General features: G+C 35.6%; 1 protein-coding gene across 2 annotated transcripts; it reads right to left on the bottom strand.

Annotated features, from left to right (window-relative positions):
• Positions 1-985: 985 nt before the first annotated feature.
• LOC145045035 (putative F-box protein At3g16210) lies at positions 986-4,054 on the bottom strand. 2 transcript variants are annotated; one of them, XM_078993385.1, is made up of 2 exons: positions 3,948-4,054; positions 986-2,137 (listed from the first exon to the last, which is right to left on the bottom strand). In XM_078993385.1, the coding sequence occupies exon 2, from the start codon at positions 2,126-2,128 to the stop codon at positions 1,043-1,045; it is 1,086 nt and encodes a 361-aa protein (XP_078849511.1). In that variant the 5' UTR covers positions 2,129-2,137; positions 3,948-4,054; the 3' UTR covers positions 986-1,042. The 2 variants fall into 2 exon arrangements, with proteins under 2 accessions (XP_078849511.1, XP_078849510.1); XM_078993384.1 differs by lacking the exon at positions 3,948-4,054 and adding an exon at positions 2,328-2,444.
• Positions 4,055-21,036: the final 16,982 nt, after the last annotated feature.

Genomic DNA, 21,036 nt, shown 5'->3' with positions numbered 1-21,036 from the left:
GGTTTTAAGGTTCAAAAACCCCTTTATGTGTGTTCACTGCCCAAGAGTGTTTCAGGGCCGTAAACACTTGAATATGGCCCTTTTCCATAGTTTGACCACGAATTTGAAGGTCTAAGATGCTAATCTATGAGTTAGGGAAGTTACCTTGGTGAATTAGAGCCTTAAATTGGTGATTTTGGACCTAAATCTTGAGTTTTAGGAGAGAGGTTAGAGAGAGAGAGAGTGCAAAAGCTTCAAATGGAAACTTAATCCACTTTAAATATGTTCCAAGTTCGGGACACGGTGGAATTCTACCCGATACCAACGTTAGACATGGCTTTTAGTCGCACACGATTAAGTTGCCGTAACCCAATATGGTCGATTCTAAAAATATTCTGATTAATAGAGTGGGATGTTAATATGAGTTCTAAACGCGTTAGGACACCCATTAAGTCATAATAGAAATCCCACATTTATGACTTAATTTAATGATGTAAACGGAAACGAAATTGAAAACGACGAATGTATTAACGGAAAGGGTTACAAATGATGGAACGAACTTCGGGTTGTCACACATGCATCATCAGATCATCTTATTTCAACAACAATTCTCTTAAGCTCTCATTATTAAGTGCATGTTTAATGGTCACCATAGTAACATACTTGAATCAGAAACTGACATTTGTTATTCCGTTACCTCCATTTGATTTTAGTATATTCAAAAGCATTCATCTATTAACTCCCACTGGTCTTGAATCTGTTGATGCATACACTCATCGTAAATCACAACTTTATGATTTCAAGATGCTTCAAATTGCTCTCTTATATTCCCCTCTACATAAATATAGACTTAAATTTATTTACTCGACTTAGATAAGATCATTATAGAATGAATTTTAATCAACACAGGCTTAGGATTTTAAAATTTTAAATGCAACAGCAGGTTCAAGGAAGCATTATGAAAAAAAAAAAAAAAAAAAAAAAAAAAAAAAAAAAAAAAAAAGTATGAACAAAAATCCCTGAATACGAAATAGAAATTCCAATACTACACATGTAAAAGCCATCAACTTAAATCAGGAATCCCTGTGTCGAGTAACTGAAGGCTTTCGACACACAGAACAATGTCATCACTGTAAAAAACATCATTAAAACCAACTAGTTCTGATCGCGCCCCTGTCTTGGAATTATAAATTTGGAGCGTCTTACCATAAGTACGTACCAACAAATCATAATTGTTGCTCAGTTGCAAAACTCCCATTACTCCTTCCACAAATTTATAAACCACAGACCAAGAGGCTTCTCTCCTAATCCAAATCCAACTTTGATCATGTTTCCAAGAAATCACAGCTAGAGAATCTTGGATGGTTGTTACGTGTCTGGTTTCCCAATTTGGTTCTGGTAATGATATCATGCCAAAAACATGAGTGCTCAAATCAAATGTTAGTATATATCGGCGTACATCATCATTTGAATCAGTTAAATAATCTTTTACCACCACCCAATGCAATGCTCCCTTCACAAAACACGGAAATGATAACACACCATAGGCAGAAGAAGAAGAAGAAGAAGAAGAAGAAGAAGAAGAAGAAGAAGAAGAAGAAGAAGGGAAACCAATCTCACACCAACAACCTTTCTTCATAGTGTAAACAAATGAGCTTTGTGTAATTCCACGACCACGACCTCCTCCATAAAATTTGGGAATACTCACAATTTTGTAATCATCGGTAATTGGGTCAAAACCAAACCCGATCTGAAAGCATCTAAGAGAACAAATAGGCAGGTTTAGTTTGCGCCTAATTGATGGATTCCATAAAATAACGTGGTTTTCATATGAATTATCATATAGACAGAGAATTCCATTACATGAACCAACAATCCGGTAATAGCTGTTGTAAGGAAAGTTGGTGGCTGATATACCACTGGTACACGATGCCAGATGCTCTTCTGAATGTAATGTATAAAAGATTTCACGATTTGTGTGTCTGATGAGGATTTTTTGTGGGGATCGAAAAGTGTGAATGCGGATGAAATTGGGGCTACAGATAATAGAGTATAATGACTTGGAGAGTGATCTAAATCGGAGTAGAGATTTGGGTGATAATCTTGTGAAGATTTCAACAATCAACACTTCACATAGATATTCTGGCATTGTGTATTCCTGCATTTTTCCAAGGATATGAAAAAGATAAAAGTAAATACTTTTTAACATAAAACCATTTAAAAACTATATATACATGAAAAGTTTTTTCATTTTCATCTATTTAATTTGAGTGGAGCCATAATTGCAAAAGAGATAAATATCAATATAAAACACCAAAAAAATATCAACCATTCAATTAATTCATTACATATTTCATATGAAGGTGATCGGAAGCTGAAGATAAGATAAAAGGCTTCAATCATCAACAGCACAGGTTGGTCAAAATATGTGTTCAATCATGAGACAGTAAGTTGCACGGAAACGGATACGAAACAAAAACGGGAACAGAAAACTCAGAAATTCAAGATAAGGATACGGTGTATATATATATATATATATATATATATATATATATATATATATATATATATATATATATATATATATATATATATATATATATATATATATGGAAAAGTGAATATACCCTTAAGGGTATATAAGCTTAGGTACCCTAACTCACTATAATTAGTTGTTTTGTTTGATATATTCATTATAATGTTATTAAACTTCAACCTTAAATTGATTTACTTTGAAGATTTTCGAAATTTCACTATTGTTTTCTTCTTATATCACTTATTTTTGCCGAACACCTATTAGGCTATATATATTATAGTTAAAAATGAAAATTATGTAAGAGGAAGATAAATGTGAAATTTATAAAAATCTTAGAAGTAAATCAAGTTAGAAGTTGAATTATAAGAAGATTGGACAATTACAATGTACACATATGATACAAAACAACATAGTATGGTGAGTTTGGGTACCTAAGTTTATATATCCTTAAGGATATATTCACTTTTCCTATATATATATATATATATATATATATATATATATATATATATATATATATATATATATATATATATATATATATATATAAGAAATTCCAAACTCCAAAAATACTAAATCTTTCAAAAGTAATTAATTATCAATAATTAATCTTTCAATGATCCTTGTGTTTCTTGAGAAGCCATAATCAATGATGGGATTAGGAATCAGGAGAATCAAGAATCGTGAGGATCGACGATTCTTGCGAATTGTGATTGATTAGAGAGGAGACGACTCACAATAGGAGACTTTGATCGACAATCAATTAGGGACTTAGGGGAATACCGAATAGGTTTTGAGCCTTAAAAACAGTAGCCCATTAGCGTTTTTTGGATTTAAACTTAAAAAGCCCTTGTAAACCCTAAAATAAAATAGAAATGGTTAGGAAACTTCACCGAAACTTCAAGGAAACATTTCCATGATAGCTGATAATTCCAGGAAACGATTCCATGGTATTTCCATGGAGTATACGTTTCCATGAAGTTTCCGAAAAGCGAACGTCAGCCTTAGAGAGTTGTCGTGCATCATAGATGAGACAAATGTGAATTTGTGCAAATTTACATTGGTCTAGCTTTATTATCAACTTCAACAACTTAGGGTAATCTGTGTTCTTATTACAAGATAAAATTCAATTTTAGTTGGTGTACGCATGATAAACTTCACATTTTTTTATATACTTTGTACTCACAATTAACTATTTTGGAACTTCAGAAATTTGTACGCCTAACTGCAAACCTTCACTCGTATTCTACTTTACGTGGTCAAGACATAAAATTCACTTATCAGTCATCACATTCTTCGTCCTGGAATATCTGGTATTAATACTGTTCATGGTGCAAAACATCTAAAAACTAGATAGATTAACAGATTATATTATAAACATATCCCGCATAAAACCTAATTGCCATGGCATACGATTAACAAAATCACATACCCGAGAATATTAACCCTGACTGGATCACGATGAAGATTGAAGAAATAGAATACGGCTTTAGCAAGAAAACGGAGGAAGACCGACGGGAGTCGCTAGATTTAATAGGTTTAATTGTGGGCCCACCTCGACATTTGTATAGCTTCGAGGGCCTAAAGAATTGATTCTTATCTATTAGACAAAATTGCAAGAATAGTACATATACTATGTGAAAGTTGTCATTTTTAGTCAAACAGGTTCTGATTAACACCAATGGTTCAGTAGTTTCCATTTTGTTGCTAGCTCGTTCATTTGATTTAATTTTTTATAAAAAGATGATTTTGCCTTTTGTATTTTATTTTTCAATTTTTTTTATTATAGAAATGAAAAAAAGAAAAGAAAAAAGAAAATATCCTCTCTCTCTCTCTCTCTCTCTCTCTCTCTCTCTCTCTCTCTCTCTCTCTCTCTCTCTCTCTCTCTCTCTCTCTCCATAAGCAAAAGAAGAAGAAACCGGTGGCTGTCGTCGGCCACCGGTTTCTTGGCAGCCGAGGAAGAAAGAAAAGAAATCGAGATCTGAAGTTAGGGTTTCTTGGCAGCTAGGTTTTTCCAATGGGGCATTTCACGACTGTAAATCGAGGGGGGCACTTATGCGATGTACTACTTGGCGAAGCTAGGGTTCTTATAACCACAACGAGACCCTTAGCAAAATCAGATTTACGACAAACACTACCATTTCAGGTTTGGTTTCAAATACCATCTCTGTGAGAGAGAAGAAGCCGAAGAAGAAGAAAATTGGTGTTTAAGATTTGTGAGAGAGAAAGTAAGAATAAGAAAAATGGTGTTTCAAATCTGTGAGAGATAAAGAGAATTGATTTTTGGGTTTCGTGTGTGTGTGTGTGTTGAATCTGTTGAAAAATCGATGGATGTTTGTTGATTTGTTTGCACGTTCTTTAGATATTTTGTGTGTGTGTTTAATATGTATGTGTGTGTGTTTGTTTGTGACGTATCTGTTGAAAAATCGATGGGTGTCAGTTGATATGTTTGTGTGTTCTTCAGATTTTGTGTGTGTGCGCACGTTTAATCTATGTGTGTATTTTTGTTGAATCTGTTGAAAAATCGACGGACGTTTCTGTTGATATGTTTGTTTGTTCTTCAGATTTCGTGTATTGTTTGTGTGTTCATCTAATTTTGTGTATGTTTGTTCATCTGTGGGTGGTGGTGGCGGACGGTGGTGGTGTTGGTAGATTGTAACGCCCGCATATTCGAGCTGGTCAATTTATAGATAGTAAGCATTAAAAATGACTTTTTGATAGAATATTATTTAGAATAAATAATCTTAACCAAATTATAGTATATGTCATAAGGATTTCGTACATATAAAGAACGCTGAAATCTGAGTTATAACGAAGAAGTTATGACATGTCGAAGTTTTACGATAAAACCGTCACGGCTTAGCATAACGTAAAACGTGAATTTTTGATAAATTACTTTTTAGCCTTAGGGATCTAAATGAAAGTCGTATTATATGTTAAACCGAGAACGTAAATAAAAAGAACGTCCAAATCTAACTTCGTATGAGGAAGTTATGATTTTTTCTAAGATTTAGCATAGCAATGCACAACCTGAAAAACGAGTTTTAGATCGATCGATTTTTAGCCGACACAACCTAAATAAGAATTGAAGACCTCATTAATAGGAGTTCAACGATAAAAAACAGTCGAAAACGAAGTTCGTATGTAAAAGTTATGAATTTTACACGGTCGTTAACAGTGTAATCTTCTTAGACTGTTAAATTTAAAATTGGCCGAGAATGAGCCAATAGGGTCCAAAGGAAAGTTGTAGATCTATCAATACCTACATGTGAATAAAAAGAACGCTAAAACGGAGCTCGTATGCAAAAGTTACGGATTTTAGAAGATAATTAGTTTTTGGAGTAACCAGCGAGAGACACGTGGCACGATCTGAGCCACTACTTCCTCACCACGGCTTGGCACCAGATGATGACACCTGGCCACAAACGTCTAGTGTTCAGCAAGGGAACATCCCGCATTCGAACCGGACTTAGCCTATAAATAGAGGCGCAAATCACTCCAAAAACTCATACCTTTCCCATTCTTTCTCTCTCAAACACCCCTCTTAGCCCCTCCCATTCCCTAACACTTCCCGAGTGCTAGAGGCGAGTCCCGGAGCGCTAAAAGGCTCCAAGAAGAAGAGCTTCGGCTTGGAAGTTCTGGCCCCATAGAGTCTGGTTCCTATCCAAACCTCCTAGTAAGTGAGTTATACTAACCCTAATCCGTTTGTTGTCACTTTTTTGTTGTTTTGAATGTTGATTTGGAACAGAAAGAAAATATGATATATATATATATATATATATATATATATATATATATATATATATATATATATATATATATATATATATATATACACACACATTACAATTGTTTAAAGTAAAATGTTATAATACAAAACAAAAACGAAAAGCATAAGACGGTAAATCTACTAAGCTGTAATCTAATAACTTAATTATTTAAAGTACAATGCTATAATAATAAAATGTTGGTTTTTTAGTTTAAGTATCTTCCTTTATTTTCCTTTTAAATCATCAAGAGCCTAGAAATACCTGTCTGAAATTGATTTAGAAATTAATTTCGGGTTGTCCCCATTTTGGGACTGATTTTTGAATACTTTATTTCATTTAGGATGTGAACGTGTATTACATGATTGATTGTTTAAGAAAGATTTGGTTGTTATTTTCTCTTTGCTCCTCGAGTGTATATTTCTATATATACTTAGGAGCTAAGGGAAAATATTGCCGAATTTCTCTTAAACGGTCAATCAGGTAATACACATTCACATATGAGGTAATGTATTCAAAAAGTGGGTTTAGAAGCCTAACCTTGTGAATACTCTACCGATTGAGCGGTTACTCTATCCTTATAAATATTCAATCCTAATTTTAGTTCTTATAGATTAAACACTAAAACCTAACTTATGTTTCAGTTGCAACATGTCTATTGATAAAACCTGGACTACTATTGAAAATCGTAACTCTACCTTGTTCCACTAAGGACTCGAATCTTTTCTCGAGAGGTCAAAACCACACGTCGATAACAAAGGTCAAACCAGATGCCCGTGTAACAAATGTAATGTCAATAAATAAATTTATACTACTAGCCATAATGAAATTCCATATACTTCAACATGGTTTTAGTCCACATTATATTATACGGAAGTATCATGGAGAAAATAGAGTTCATCCGGTTGTCGAAGACATACCGCGTAGTAACGAGATGGTCGATGTTATTGCTAATGTTATGAGGGTGTGATTGAAAATGATACCAAACGCGACGAAGGGAACCCGGATATAGAGGGTAGCAGTGTCGATGATGGATTTCAAAAGCTGTTAGCGGAAGTCCAATCAAAATTATATCCGGGATGTTCGTTTTCGTCCATTGACTTTTTAGCAAAGTTGGTGCATATCAAGGTGATCGACAAATGGAATGATAGTTCATTCAATCAGCTTCTTGAGTTGTTGCAAATTGCATTTCCTGAAGGAAACAGGGTCTCCCTATCACATTATGAAGCAAAAAAGACACTTAAAAAGATCGGCTTGGGTTAGAGTCGATACACGTATGTAAAAATGATTGCTTTCTTTTCTGGAAAGAACACAAGTTGTTGCAAAAGTTTCCAATTTGTAATGAGATTTGGTGGGTTGATGAAAATACAAAGGGTAAGAAGGTGGCTCATAAGGTGTTATGATACTTTCCCGTGACCTCCAGACTACAACGTTTGTACTGTTCTAGACACACAGCTAAAGATATGATTTGGCACAGTATCGGACAATCCTAAGATGGTATGATGCTCTATCCTATTGATGGCACTTGATGCAAAAAAATCGATATGAAGTATCAGCCTCAAAACGTACGCTTAGGGCTTGCTGATGATGGTTTTAATCCGTTTTGTAACATGTGTAATCCTCATAGCACGTGGCCCATCATACTCACCACTTAAAATCTTCCACCATGGCTAGGCATGAAAGAGTCCTCCTTTATGTTTACCTTGTTAATTCCCGGCCCCAAAGCACCTTGGGAAAGACTTGGATGTGTTCCTTAGGCCTTTGGTGGATGAGTTGAAACAGTTATGCGGTTTTGGCATACGTACTAAAGACGCAACGACAGATACATTCTTCAATATGAAAGTGGTGTTTTTATGGACAATAAACGACTTTCCAACTCATAGTAGTTTATCTGGTTGGAGCGGACAAGGGTACAAAGCTTGTCCGACTTACAACGAAGACACTATGTCATACCAAGTATCAAATAAAGTCGTATATGTTGGTCATCGTTGGTTCTTATATGTTGACCATCCACCGAGAAAAATTTGGACTATAATGGCGAACACGAGATAAGAGGCCCTCCAATACAGTTTAGTGAGAAAGAAATACAAGCGCAACATGCTCGTCTATTGTTTCGTCCACCGGGTAAAGTAGCTGCTCAACGAGCTGGTGTTAAGAGAGATTGTGCGGATTTCAAGTTGAATTGGTCTGAAAAAGAGCATATTCTTTGAACTTGAGTATTGGTCTTCTCTGGAGCTGAAGCAAAACTTTGATCTTATGCATATTGAAAAAATGTGGGTGATAGTCTTTTGGTTACTTCTCTAATGAATGATAAATCTAAAGACATATCAAATGCTCGGGGGGACTTGACAAAACTGAACATTCGGAAAAGTCAATGGTTGAAAAAGAGTATAAACAAGTTCCTTAAACCCCATCTACCTTACTCGTTCACGAAACCTGGCCGCATTCTTTTTTGTAAGTTTATAAGAGATGTGAAACTACCGGATGGGTTTGGATTTAACATCAGTAAGAAAGTGAATGAAACCAATACTAACATTATTGGGCTGAAATCTCATGATTATCACATTCTTATGCAACGTTTGATACCCATTGGAGTTAAACGGATTTTGGGCAAAGGTGTATATACCCCAATAGTAGAGCTATGTACGTTTTTTAAGCAACTTTGCTCAAGAACGCTATCAGTGAATGATATGAAAGAAGCAAAAGCAACCATTATTAAATTATTATCCAAATTAGAAGTGATCTATCCTCCTGCGTTTTTTGACATTATGGTTCATTTAGTTTTGCATTTACCTGATGAAACAATTTGTAGAGGCCCAGTATGTATGAGATGGATGTATCCCTTCGAAAGGTATATGAAAAAACTAAAAAACTATGTCAAAAACAAGGCGAGGCCGGAAGGTTCTATAGCTAAGGGTTGTGTTGCTGAAGAAGCATTATCATTTTGTTCGATGTACCTTGAAGATGTCGAGACTCAATTCAATCGCCTCGAAAGAAATGAGGATGTTGTCATAGAAGAAACAAAGTTAGGGGTGTTTCAGTCTAAGTGTCGACCGGCCAGCGTAAAGAAAATGAAAAATCTCGGTCTAGAGGAAAGAAAACGTCTACAATGGTTTGTTCTTGATAGTTGTGACAAAGTCAGAAAGTATATTACGTAAGTGTTCTTATCTTTTAATTCATTGTCTGTTTTTAATTTCTCATCTTTTACTAAATCTATATATTTTTTCATCAATGTAGTGAATTCAAATCATTACATCCTGACAGTGAAGAAAAAATGAATCTCGTAAATGGTTCCTTCACAAGGTCTATGATATGCAAAAATAAAATATCCAAAGTTTAACAAGGAGTTATCGGCTCTTTCAATTGGTGTGCATGTGAATTCCTATACTTATATTGTTTGCATAGTGAATGGTGTTAGTTTTATGGTACTTATGCATGACGCCTAACAATCAACACAAAACTCGGGGGTTCTAACTGAGGGAGAGAATAAGCAGAAATATTATGGTCAGCTATAAAAGATGATCGAGTTGCATTATCCTAATAAATATTTCACTATACTTTTTCATTGCAAGTGGTTCGATATTGTAGGAGTTAAATCTGATAATAATTTCACCAATATCAACCTACATTGCGAATTGAGCAGCGAAAATCACCTCATATTTGCTACATAGGCCAAGCAAGCATTTTACATCCAAGAACCTTCTTGAAGTGACGAAAATGAAAACCAACGGTGGGTTGTTGAAAATGTTAATCATAGAAGAATTTGGGATCTATCGATGAAAAATGTCAACCATGATCCCATTGAAAATGTCAGCAATGATTCATCCCATGTCTTTCTTAGTAATGCTTCTTCTAATTTCACTCTTTCAATCGAATTTAGACAGTACTTTCAAAATTCTCAATCGATTGAAGATAATATTGAAGTTGGTCCACCAATGGGTATCATCAATAATGTGTCTGATTGCGAGACTGATTATGATGAGGAGGATTCTGATTATGATAGTGATGTGTAGGCAGACACTGAAGTGTCTGAGGGCAAGAATGATTAAAAAATCTTTACATTTGACTAGTAAAACAAGGTTTGTATTTGTTGTAATCATATATATATATATATATATATATATTGTGTTATAATTTTTCAGGATGCCATTTTTTTAGATTGCATTGCTCCATCTCATGGCTGTTGTGAAGGGTTATGGAGGTGATGGTGGTGATGAGCCACCACATCCGTTCGGTGGAGGTTTTGGTGATCACCAGATCGATGGTAATTATGATTTATTCTAATTCATTATATTTCATATTGTATGTATATAAAAAAATTATTTTGACTAATATTTTTTTATGCAATGGTACCTCCAAAACGAAGAGGCATGGCAGTAAACAAAAAATGTACAATTTATTTTCAGCTAACGGGCAACGGCCTCTGAAGATATTATTTGACATAAATACGCACATGCTGATTGGGGAAGTATACGGATGTTTCATTCGGGAGGTTCGGAGCTATATGTGGTGCGACATCGGTTTCGATAAGGACACATGGACAGACGTTTCTGAAGCCGAAAGGGTTGGCATGTTCGAGTATCTTTCGGTAAATTATTTATAAAGTTATATATTTAATATGTTTAATTTTGATTTATTTTTAATTTCTCTATTTTTTTTTGTAGACATGATTTGATTTTGGAGTGATTACAAATGATCTCATAAAAGGGCTTCTAGCCCAGTGGTATCAGATGGTGTCCTCCTTCTTTGAGGTCGAGGGTTCAAGTCCCGTGGTGGACATAGGTGGAATTAGATATTTAGTTTAGGAGTAGATTATAATATTTGTATTTTTCGGTTAAAAAAAACAAATGATCTCATGGCTCCACTTTATTGGGCGTCACTGAACAATCGGATATGTATGTGGCATAGAGGTAGCAAAAATGTTGCAAAAACTCGTTTGACTGGTTTTGAAGGGGATGTAGAGGCAACAAGGCCTCAAGCCCCTGTGGGTATGGATTTGCAGCGTTGGAATGCTGCTATTGACCACTACTTAACATAAAAGCATAAAAAACGATCCGCTGGAAACAAAGAATGTCGGAAGAAGCAAGTAGTTAAGAATTGTGGAGAGACGTGTAGCTATGGTAGTACTTGTTTTAATATCGTAAGTTACAATAATGATTATTCAATTATAACATATTTTTTAATGTTTATTCAAGTATAACGCAGTTTGTAATGTTAAACAGAATTTAAATAGACTTGAAGCATTTCATCGTGGGCATGTGAATAAAAAAGGGGAATTTGTTGATCCTTTGGTTGAAGACCAATATGTAAGTTATTATTACTTAAAAATGAATCATGTTTTTTTCTAAGTAATACGTATATTGACAATCTTTTTGAAATATATAATGCCTTGGTTATTGAGGTTGCTCTACAGACTCATCACATAGCCGACTCTAATGGTGATCAAGACACCATTGATTAGATCGCAATATTTGAGAAGGTATTGGGTACTCAAAGGGGGGCATGTGAGAGGCATTGGGCCTAAACCTTCTTCGGCAGGGGGTACAAGTGCTCCACCCTAATTGCAGTCACAGTCATAAGCACCGAAACCAACATACGTACTTGTAAAATTCTTTAAGAATTTGGTAGTTTTGCTATACTGTTAAGAACTTGATGCATTTATAGTAATTTTTGGTAGTTTGGTAATTTGTTAAATTGATAGAGACTTAATTGATTTGGTGGTTTAATAGTTTTTTAAATTGTTACCGACTTAATTCATTTGGTAGTTTGATGGTTTGATAGTTTGTTAAATTGTTAATGACTTAGGGTGTGTTCGGCATAGAGCTTTTTGGAGCGTTTGAGAGCTTCTAGCTTTTAGCATTTGACAAAACGCTCCATTTAAAACAGAAAACTTCGTTTGGCACTACAAGCTTCTAGCGTTTAGTTTAATCAAAACGCTCAAAATCCAAATGCTACTTCATGTAGCGTTTAACAAAATGCTACAAGCTACCTGCTAACTGCTACAAGCTACCCGCTACCAGCTAGTTTTTGCCGAACACGCCCTTAATGTGCATGTGACTTAATTGTAGGATGTTGATGTGAATGCTTTTTTTCAAAACCCGGCGTTTGTGACGACCATTGGACACATTATACGTTCGTTTAAAAGCCAAGTCAACAACGAGCAAAACAGCGATGGGGAAGACGCACACACACATAGTATTTCTTGTTTTATGTTATGGATGATGTTATTTTAGATTTATTAGAAAGTTTATGGATGATATATTAGATGTTTATTTGGGATTTATCAGATAGTTTATGTAATGTGGTATATTTGAAGTTTATGTAATGTGGTATGTATATATATTAAAGTTGCATATATAATATATACAAACTAATATCATAAATAAATTGTTTTTTCAAAAAAAAAAAACATTAGCAGCGACACCTTTAGGGATGACATTGACCAATTGCAACTACAACTGATTCCAGGAAGAGTAGCCGGAAAAACTCCGACCGGTGGCCGGAAAGGTAATAGAGATGACGCTAATAACGACGAAAATGACCATTTAGCGACAATGAGTATTAGAGAGGACACTATTTGCGATGACAAACGAGTATAAGCTACGAGGTAATAGCGACGATCCTTTAGTGACGACATGTCGGTGCTAAAGGTATTAGCGACGACAATGGGCATCAATTGGGCCTAGGTCTCAGGTTCGTGTTTTAATTCTAATTAGGATATCTTGTGTATTCTCAGTGTGAGATTACCGGACCAGTAGCCGACCAGTATTTTTATCAGCAATCTAAGGTGAGTCTTCTCACTATGTCAATGGGTAGAAGGCACCAATGTCGGCTCATTATCTGATATATGGATTGTTATTTGTTATGCATTAACTGTATAAAGACTTCGGGGGTAGCCCATGGAACTTCTGTGAAGACCATGGGGTAGCCCATGACACCTGGATATCTGACCATGGGGGTAGCCCATGGCACTTGGATATCAGACCATGGGGGTAGCCCATGGCATTCCAGGTAAAGACCATATGGGTAACCCATGGCAGCTTTATGTATGTTGCATGGTACTCTGTGGTTGTATGTTATGTGATGTTTTGGGAACTCACTAAGCTCTTGATTATAGTTTATTTTGGTGTTTTCAGGTACTTCTAGTACTAAAGTGAAGGGTTCGGCTTGATGGCACAACATGTGTTCTCCACTATTTTTCTGCATTCACTGATATGGACACTCTGATGATTTTCTATGACGGTTATTATGTAATGGATTTTTAGTATTAAACTTATGGTTGTAAACTTTATTTAAAAATGAAAATTTTTTTATTTGGATATTTAGGTCGTTACACAAGTTGTTATGTGATATATGTGTTTGTATGCCAAGTTGGAATACACCCCACGGTGGGGCCCACTATGACATGATCGGGTTGAAATACACCCCAGGAGGCCCACTATGGCATGTTTGGGTTGAAACATACCCTAGGGCGGGGCCCATGTTTGTTTATTGGGTTGAAATATAGCCCATGACACGGCCCAGTTGTATGTTTGGGATGTGATATTGTGGGGTAACTCACTAAGCCTTGCGCTTACAGTTTATGTTTATGGTTTCAGGTATTTTCGGTACAAAAGGGAAGGGCCCGACGTGATGGCACAACATCATCCCCTCATGCTTTTTGCACTTTTTGGATCTTATTACTCTGGTGGTTTTTGATATTGTATATGGTGAATGTTTTGGAACATTTTAATGTTTGGAAACTATTGATTTTAAAATGAAAAGTTTTATCATGATTTTTGGATTGTTACACTTCTTTGATGGTACTCTATTATATATGTGATCAAATCTAATACACCCCCAATAGAATACACCCATTCTTCCTTATTCTATAACCTAAAACAGTTCGTACTCTATTTCCTGTTTTCTAGTTGTGCAAATTTAACAAAAAAAGGTTATAAAATATGTCATCATCTTATTTTGGATTTGTATTCAGATTACGGTGATGATTACTGATTTTATGCAAAAGAATACATAAAGATTACAATTGGAATTATGTTGCAATTCGTGGGGACAATTGATGTGATATCGAAATATCTAGGGGACATAATGTCAATACACAATAATAAAGGCTAAAAAGGGGAAACACCGATCGTAATACGTAATTCCTTATTGATACGTATATTAGCACTACAAGAAAAAAAAGTTTTCCTTGACAGACAATGTGTGTCATAAATGCCTATACATGACAGAAAAATGTATGTCATTGAAAGTCATGTCATAAAGGAAAATAACAAACATTAGGTTTGTCATAAAATTTACGACATACTTTTATGACCAACAATTACGACATACATACATGACATGCGTTTTCAACATACATTTACAACTGACTTTGTTTGTCATAATCTGTAACATTTTTGTATTTATGACAGACATTTACAAATTCAAATTACGACATATCTTTCATACAATATGATTTTTGACATATTTTTACGACATGCTTTCTATGCCATGGTCATATATATATATATATATATATATATATATATATATATATATATATATATATATATATATATATATATATATATATATATATATATATATATATATATATTCGAAATTTCTACCACATCTTAAATCAAACTAAATTACATATTTAATGTCCAATAAAGCAAAATAAAATATCATACATATATAAAAAGGCTTACACGAACTATAGTGTCAAATTCAAAAATACAGTCTGCATGGTATTCTTGTAGTGTAAATCCTTCCTCCGGTTTAGATCCTTCCTCAGGTTTAGATCCTTCTAGTAGTGTAAATCCTTCCTCCGGTTTAGATCACTCTCCGGGTCATGGTATTCTTGTATTTCTAGTCCCTCTTTCATCTGCATGCATACTACTCGATCCACACAAAAACTCCTCTTCAAACATCAATTTTATTACGAAGTATATGGCCTTGAATACTTCCAAACATTTATGTCAGATGACTTTTATACATTACATTCAGAAGACCAGTTGCCCTTGTGTCCCACAGGTGGATACAACGGTATAAAAGCAGTCCAGTTTCCTTGTAGCAGATTTTTCAAAATTATTGGTTCGTATGATGGAATTTTCTTTTTGATTGAGAGTCAGAAGGGAATTAGTCTATGGAACCCTTCAATAAGGCGCCGACAAAGCCTGTCTAATTGTCTGTGGAGCCCTTCAGAATGGTTTGGGCTTGGGCTTGGGTTTGGTTTTGACCCAGTCAGTGATGATTACAAGATTGTCTAGATCTCTTATGTTAGAGAAAGTTCATTTTTATGCACTAAAGACAGACACTTTGTAACGACCCAATTTTCAAGTCCAAAAATTTCATTTTTATTAACTGACTCATAAAAACATTCATAAGAAAATATTGTGAAATAACATCATCCCATAAAACAATGTATCATGTCTGAAAACCCAAGTCATAAAATTAGTAACATGTCCGAGTACAATCCTAGAATATCCATAGTGCAGAAAACAAAGAGGTGTGTATGATGTGCCGCAACCGCACCAGCTCCTTCCCCTTCGCTGAAGAGGTACCTGAAACCAAAACTGTAAATTGTAAGCACGAAGCTTAGTGAGTCCCCCCATCGTACCACATACCATACAATCACATAGCATACATACTGCCAGGCAATTATGGGGTGCCCGACCTACCTGATACGGCCATTATGGGGTGCCGACCTACCCGTACGACCATTATGGGGTGCCGACCTACCCATGCGGTCATTCTGGGGTGCCGTCCTACCCGTGTCAATCCATTTTGGGGTGCTAACCTACCCGTCAATCCTAACCACCGACCCTCAGGGACTATTCCACCCCCTATTGCTACTATCACATATATCATAACATAAACATACTATCAGACATATCTGGGGTGTCCGAACTACCCTTGGGTCCTAAAAACCGAACTTGGGGACTATTCCCCTCCTACTACCACTATCATATATAACATATCATGCCAGCATATAAACATATCATCACATATTGTCAGATATATCTGGGGTGTTTGACCTACCCTTCGGTTCTAACAACCGAACTCTACTACTATCACATATAACATATCATGCCAGCATATATGTAACACCCATAAAATTCAAGCCAAATTTAAACTTTTTAACACATTTTAAAACCATTAAGTTATTACAGGTTGTTTTCAAAATAGTTTAGACATCAGAGTATTCCCAGAATCAATCATGAAAACATGAGGAGGTGCACAATCACACCTTCGCCTTCCCGCAATCATCAGAAGTGCCTGAAACAAAATCAACAACTGTAAGCCCGAAGCTTAGTGAGTTTCCCCAAAATACCAACGCCATACAATCATAACCATATCATATAACCAATATAGAACAACATGCATAATGAGTCATCAGCCTGACTGGACCGCCTTACAGGCCTTCAGTCTATCTAGACTGCTCTTCGAGCCTTCAGCACGTCTGGATCGCCACGCGGGGCCTACAGCCTATCCGGACCGCTTGCTGGGTATGTTGGCCTACAACACAAAGCACCAACCCCCAATCAAACAAACATGTGCACATAAATATCATACGCTTACTCCTTTCATGTAACAGTCAAACCGATCTAACAGATCACCAATAATAGGAACATCCCAATAACCGGCATACAGACCTAAGCGGTCACTAACATAGCATCATCCTATAACCAGGTCAATCATGTGCACATAGACATCATATAACACTAGTGTGTATATATATAACAATGAAACCGATCTAACAGATCACCAATCATAGCAACATCCCAATAACCGGGATACAGACCTAAGCGATCACTAATATAGCATCATCCTATAACCAGGACAATCATGTGCACATAGACATCATATAACACTAGCATGTATATATATAACAGTCAAACCGATCTAACAGATCACCAATCATAGCAACATCCCAATAACCGGGATACAGACCTAAACGGTCACTAACATAGCATCATCCTATAACCAGGATACCGACCCAACCGGGTCACTAAAGCATAGCATATTACCATCCTAACTACCAGGATATAATCAGTATGCATAACATGTGATAATCCGAATACAATCCATATAGGGTCGGCCTTGGTGCCTTAGACCCTGTTAGGTCAAAAATATGGTTTATACTTTGCTTTTCTGAGAAATTGTATTTTTATGTATTGTTTAGCTGTTTATGGTCGGTGAGTGAGTTTACGGCCGTAAACCCGTTTACGGCCGTAAACCCTGCTTACGGCCCATATTCTCATGTATATATAGGGGTGAGGGGTGTGGGGAAAAGGATGATGAACACAAAAGGAGCTTAAGTGTGTGCATTTGAAGGTGTTCTAGAGAGAGAAAAGAGAGTGTGTGTTAGTGTGTGTGTGAATCTTGTATCCGGATCTTCATTCATATCAATACATACAAGATTCATCATCATCTTCTTCTCCTTCTCTTCTTATTGTGATCTGACATCATCCGTTTGATTGGGATTCTGCACCATCAAACGGATCTGATTGAGACACAGGTAGATTAGGGACTTACAATTGGTATTAGAGCTTGGTTGTATCAATCAATTTTTTCAGATCTGGAGCTTATTTAATCGTATTTTAAAGATATTTTTGCGTTTTTGGATAGATCTCGCAAAAATAAGGGGGGTTTGTTATTCACGATTTTCCTAAAAACGAGTTTTTGATCGAGTTTTGGAGCAAAAAGAGTGAAAAAACGATGTTTTTCGTCAAGAACAATGTTTCCTGAAGAGTTTAGGGTCTTTGAAGGGTTTACGGTCCGGAGTTTACGGCCAAAAACGAGTTTACAGTCGGAAACGTGTTCACGATCGCCGGAGTTTGCGGCCTCGGCTCGGTCGGCAGCAGTTTCCAGTTCGGACGCCTTCTAGGTCAGCAGCATCCTCGCACCAGGTCCTCGCCTTCGGACTTCGGACTAGCATCTCACATCGACTCGCGCCTCGGATCCTCGACCTCGCTTCATCCTCGCACAGGAATTCAGCTTCGCAGCAGCTTCGCATTTAAAAAAATAGAAACGCGAATTGAGGTTGCTAGGGATCGAACCTGGGACCTCAAAGTATTCAACCAAGCGCCTTACCATCTCTACTAGCCAAGAACTTGTGATTTACATTCGAAATTTTCAACTTAAACACTCCCTGCTGCTTCCAAGTTTCGCAAATTTTACACTTTTTGCCAAAAAATCAATTTCTTTTATTTTTAAGCTCCATTTTCAACCAAAAATTTTAGTTTTTATCAATGTTTTAAAAACCGATTTTTTAGTTGAACCGATATGGTGACCGGTTCCCGGTAACCGGTTCAACCGCCGAGTGAACCGGTTTCTATATTTTTCATGTTTTTTCTATTTTCCTACACATACATACATATATATTTTATGAATTTGATGTTTACAAATTCAAACATTAAAAATACATATAAAAATAAGTTGTAAATGAATTCAAATACATTAAAATAACACATAACCATAAGTTTTAATATTTTGCATCAATCCATATACGTCAAAAAGAAATAAAATATAATATCGAAACCAAATATAATATTAGATTAATACAACCATATCAAAAAACTTTATAACATTTATCATATGTTTTTATTTAGAGAAAACTAAATAGATTTAGAAAAAAAAAAATCATCAAAGTTTAGTATGTAATGGTTTTTTTCATGTGTATTTATTCGGTTCAACCGGTTTTTTCTAAAAACCGGCCGGTTCAAAAATTAATATAAAACCGGTGATAGTTGAACCGCTCCTTCCTCCGGTTCCCGGTCCAACCGGTTCGACCGTCCGGTTCAAACCGCTTTTTAAAACACTGGTTTTTATTTTTGATTTTTTACTTAAAATTTTGACTTTGACTTTAAAGTTTGACCTTTGACTTTAAACTTTGACCTTCTCATTTGACTTTTAAATTTTCAAATTTAGCTTTTCAGTTTGACTTTTGAGTTTGACTTTTTAAATTTGACTTTTAAGGTTGACTTTTGAGGTTTATAGTCAAAGGGCATTTTTAAATTTAAGTTTGACTTTTAAGTTCTAGTTGTGCTTTTAATAGTTTTGGAAGTCTACAAAGGGAATTAAAGATATGAAAGAGAGTCGTCTGGATATGTTAAGACAAAATTTCAACATGTTCGATTATATCCCTGGAGAAACCTTAGAAGCTCAGTTGCAGTGATTTACCACACTCACTACTGAGATGAATATAGTTGGGATCTTCTTGACCAAATCTGAGATAAACAAAAAGTTGTTGAATGCATTTCCGAAATCGTGGGACATGAATGCAGCTGACATCAAGAAGACAAAAGATCTCAATTGTCTTAGTCTGGATGATTTAATTGAAGAACTTGACGCTTTGAATTGTCGAAAAACAATGAGTTTCGCAAACCTTCCGATCAATGAAGTGTCATGTTCTCATTCATGTGAAGTTTCATGTTCTCAATCATGTGAAGATACTATTAAATTTCTTCGGGAACAAATTGATTTATTAAAAAGGGAAGTTGAGGACCTGAGATATGAAGGATATCAACTCAGGAAAGGACAGAAACCCCTGAAGGTTGAATTAGAAGCAAAAACCAAAGACTTTAGGAAACTTCAGGAAGAGTATAGCAACAAGTGTGAAAATTATAACTATATTAAGAGACAACTTGATGTTGTAACCGAAGAACTTGATGCTTTGAAAACTAAGTGTGGAAAAACAGATGTTAGTTTCAAAAATTATACTGCATCAAGTAAGACAGTCGAGTCCTTATTTGAAACCCAATTAAAATTCAAAGATAATCAAAATAAGGGTCTAGTGTATGATAGTGTTCCTCCGCCTTTCAATCATAACTACACATCTATCACAATGACACAGGAAGAAATTGACAGGGAGGCACATCTTCGATATGGTAAACCAGCTGGATTTGTGTCAGGAGGTATTCAAGTTGAAAATACTAATGATTCTACTTTATGTGCAGGTAAAGTAGCAGAGGATGAGAACAAGGAGAACATGTGACATCCCCATTTTCACGGCCAGAAAAGACCGATTTGTTTATGCTTTGTTTTATAAAATCAGAGTAATCGTTTAAAGAAAACGGTTGCGGAATTTGTTCCCAATACAAGATATGATAATAACTTATCAAAACATTTCTCAAAGAGAATGTATTTTCGTTTATTAATAAAACATCGGGATGTTATGTTCCGATACAGACATATAAGCATAAACAGAACTTACATTCAATTACACTAATGATTTATATCTCCTTTAAATCTCTTTGTGAAATATGCCTTCGTATTGATGCCTGTGATACAAAGGAAACTGAGTGGGTCAGGCTTGGGAGCCTGGTGAGCATATAGGGTTTTCAACCCACAATAATATAATTATTATATTTAACCATCAAACAATCAACTCAATTACCCATCCCTATTATCTTCCTTAGGATTTTACCCTAGGAATTCAACTACCCGTCATTCTTTCATTCCTAAGGATTGACCTAAGGAATTAGCACAAACTTCCATTGCTACATAAGGCGCATCTGCCAACATTATCCTTTAAGACTCTGCCAGGATTACGTCATACACTATGAGGCGCGACTGCCAGGTTTATGACATTATCTTTTAGGCGCATCTGCCGACATTATCCTATAAGCGCATCTGCCAGGATTATCCTATAAGCGCATCTGCCAGGATTACGACATTCACTACTTGGTGCATCTACCGATATTATTCTTAAATGTATCTACTAGTATTATGTCATTCTCTCTTTGGTGCATCTACCAATACTAT

The sequence above is a fragment of the Lactuca saligna genome, chromosome 5 (assembly GCF_052625555.1).
Source record: "Lactuca saligna cultivar CGN05327 chromosome 5, ASM5262555v1, whole genome shotgun sequence".
Taxonomy (NCBI): Eukaryota; Viridiplantae; Streptophyta; class Magnoliopsida; order Asterales; family Asteraceae; genus Lactuca; species Lactuca saligna.
The sequence above is the reverse complement of the archived record's forward strand: the minus strand, read 5'-3'. Positions and strand labels throughout refer to the sequence as shown.